General features: G+C 34.5%; 1 protein-coding gene across 1 annotated transcript in view; it reads right to left on the bottom strand.

Annotated features, from left to right (window-relative positions):
- The window catches only part of NME5 (NME/NM23 family member 5), an 18,982-nt gene that overhangs the window by 10,083 nt on the left and 5,373 nt on the right, over positions 1-3,526 (bottom strand). The window contains exons 3-4 of the mRNA XM_004686762.2: positions 3,236-3,441; positions 1,984-2,084 (exon numbers count right to left, since the gene is read on the bottom strand). Coding sequence (XP_004686819.1) covers positions 1,984-2,084; positions 3,236-3,441 — 307 coding nt within the window. The remainder of the gene's footprint in view (positions 1-1,983; positions 2,085-3,235; positions 3,442-3,526) is intronic.

A 3,526-nucleotide genomic window follows, 5' to 3' on the forward strand; every position in this document is an offset into this window, starting at 1 on the left:
CTGCCACGCCATGTGGTCACCTCCAGGGCAGGCGGGAATTGAACTCATGTGGAAGTGGCTTTAGCTTCTTAGTGCTGTGCTTTAACCCACTGCGCCACATGGGGGGGCCTTTTCTTTCTTTTTTTTATTTTAAAATTTCTTTATTTATGCATACAAGAACTGGGATATAGACCAGAGGTGTAGGGGGTGAATGGGTTCACCAGAATGGGGAGTAGAACAGGTAGATTTAGCAATTTGGCTGGGGATCAACTCAGGCCATGAAGGTAATAGTGCTGAGACTTAATCCCTAGGCCACCAAGGAGGCCCTCTAGTTTGCATAGTTTTTGAATGGCTGATAAATCAAAGAAAGCTCACACCACAAACTTGGAGAGCTTACTCCAAAGAACTTCACATTCCCACAGCAGAAACTATGCAAAGTGGTATAGTTATTTACATTTAGCTTATCACAGCTGCCTCTCAAATGTGTATATCTCTAACTCATATCTACAGTATTAATTAATGGATAAAACTAGAGGCAGTCTAAAATAAGAGTTTAGGAATATTAACACTCTGAGTAAGAAGAGCATCCAAATATATCTTCTACTCAAGTTAGAGAATTTTTATCCTATTTTAGTTAAAAGCTAAAGAGAAAAGTCTAATTCACAAGTGTGGAAAATCTGAAGACCTATTATATTAAAAAGATCTCATATTTGAGATACTTGTAAAAATAATATGGAAGTAGGAGAAGGGGTTATAGATGAAATTAGGATGACTATAATTGAAGTTAGGCAATGGGTTCACTAGAGATTTATTATACTATTGTTTCTATTGTTGAATACGCTTGAAATTTTCCACTGTGAAGAGTTCCAAAGGAAAAGATAACATTTTTGGCCATGTGACAGAGTAACATGGCCAGAGTAACATCAATAAGAAGAAAATAAGTAGGCAAATTCTTTTGTGTACAAATATCTATTAAAAAAACTTTTAAAAATTATAAATATGACAATTTTCACTTTTCTTTGAATCAACCTTCAAAGTGAAACATACTTAGAAAAAAATAACATGCCAATGAAGATTCAAAAGTACACAATCTTTGTATTTTTTTCTTTCTAAAGAAAATCACAAATTTTCTTTTTGGTCTAACAATACTGAAAATAAACTAAAAATATTATTGAATGCAAATTTCTGTTCCTCACTATATTCATTTGAGAAAGGTTTACAACTTCCATAACAGCAAGGAAACAAAAAATGGGCCTAAGAACTATTAACTCCGTAACTGCATGAGTTTTGTTAGGTAAACAGTGAATTATTAAGATAAAAAGATAAATATAATTTCCAAGGAACAGTTTTCATTTTTATATATAACAAATATTATTTTTTAAAGATTTATTTATTTATGTATACAAGAACTGGGGTAGAGGCCAGAAGTTTGGGGGTGAAAAGATTCACCTGAGAAAAGCAGGGAGCAGAACAGGCAGAAAGATACTGCTGTGGGGAGCAGCAGGTGGGTCAAGAGAAGTCTGCCATGTGGGTCAGCCGTCTGCCTGGGGATCATGACTCCATGTGGGTCAGCCGTCTGCCTGGGGATCAGACTCATGCTGCAGTGGTTGGGGATAGCTTCCCAGTGCTAGGCTTTAACCCACTGTACCACCCAGAAGGGCTCAAGTATAACAAATTTTACTAACACACTAGGAATAACTAAAATGAATTATGACACAGAAGAGAAACCCTAAATATGTCTAGTCTAAGAGAACAGAAAGGGAAAAATTTAAATTGTTTCAAAAGATTCCTTGGAGGACACAATTTAATTTTAATGGAAATACTGAGTTCTCTATTCTTGGCTTCAAGTTTTTAAAGTAGCGACAACTTGAAAGTATTATCAAGTATTATCGAGTATATTTAAGAAAAATTCTGTTATCTTCCTTCCCATTATGCCTCTCCAAAATAAAATAAAAATCAAACAATGAAAAGATGAAACTGACATATTACTTATTGGTAACTCACCTTCAGGAAACATGAACCGAATTTCTCTTTCTGCTGCTGCAAAGTCATTACTCCCATGTAGTGCATTCCTTAGGTCATCTGTGCCATAGATTGCCCTTAGACTAGAAGTTGGAGATGATAACCATTCAATCAGATCCTTTTCCTTACTTTTTACAAATGTTTTTTCCTTAGAAATTTTACAGGAGCATTGTCATATCTCACAATGAGGTTTTAATAGCAGTTGGCTTTTAAGCAATGCATTAACCCCCAAATATCTGAAAAAAATTGCATATGACTTCTGATTACCCAAAAACTTTAGCCTGCTCTTCACCGGAATCCTTAGGTAACCTAAAGAGCTGATTAACAAATTTTGTGTGCTGTATGTGGTATATATTGCAATCTTACAATAAAGTAAGTTAGAGAATAGAAAACGTCAAGACCATCATAAGAGAAAATACAGATGATACCCTCTGTTTAAGTAAAATGTGCATGTAAGTGGATTGCACAGTTCAAATTCATGTTGTTCAAAGGTTAAGTATATTTTAAATTTTTTATTTATTTAAAAGATTTATTTATGCATACAGAAATGGGGTATAGGCCAGAGGTGGGGGGGGGCAGTGAGAAGATTCACCAGAGACAGAATTGGGAAGCAGAACAGGTCTGCTGTGCCATGTGGATCACCTCCAGGGCTGGGAATCACACTGAAGTGGCTGCTGCTAGCTTGTAGTGCTGCGCTTTAAACCATTGTGCCACCTGGGAGGACCCTATATGTTAAATTTAAATCTGTTAAGAAGACAGTTAAACATTTTTAAATCTCCTATATTAAGAAAATAGAAGTTCTCTGGGTTAAAAGGAGAGTTTTGTGAGAAGTGAAAAAGCAATACACATTCAAAGTACAGACTATAAGTGTAGGGGCTCCTTTTATTTCCAGACATTAAGTAGTAAAAATACCAAAAATTTGGATTTCTGGTCCTGTATTATCTATATTCTTTTATAATTTCACACCATTTTTTCATATGAAAAAACTACTTTAGTGACATTTTAATTCACGGATGAATGAAGGTTAATTAACCATCATTCTGACATTCCTGAGGTTTTTGTGATATTTGGTATTAATAGACATATACTCATTAAAAATATAAAAAAGATTTCTCCCCTCCCCTTTCAAAATGAAAGGTTTTAAAGTAATTTTCAAATGAAATTCCTATTACAACGAATTTTTTTTTTCTTCAATTTCACTGATGGATACCATTTTACCCTCTAAGAAAATTACCTGTCTGGGTGTGTCTCCTTAGCTATTAAGCTATTACTTGGTCCCAAAAGTTCTTTCCAATAGGAGATGGCTTTATGTCTAGCTAATATCATGGCAACAAGTGGTCCAGAACTCATGTAAGCTGTTAAATTGGGGAAAAACATTTTCCCATATTGTTCCACATAAAAGTTACTACAGTGCTCAGGGCTAAGTTGTAGTTTTCGTCTCTAGAAGAGAAAAAAAAAATAGAACAACAAAAGCATTTTAAAATGACAGTTCAATATTACCTCATGAAGTTTTTTTTTTTTTTTT

Source organism: Condylura cristata, unplaced genomic scaffold, assembly GCF_000260355.1.
Source record: "Condylura cristata isolate star-nosed mole 26May11 unplaced genomic scaffold, ConCri1.0 scaffold00021, whole genome shotgun sequence".
In the NCBI taxonomy this organism is placed as follows: Eukaryota; Metazoa; Chordata; class Mammalia; order Eulipotyphla; family Talpidae; genus Condylura; species Condylura cristata.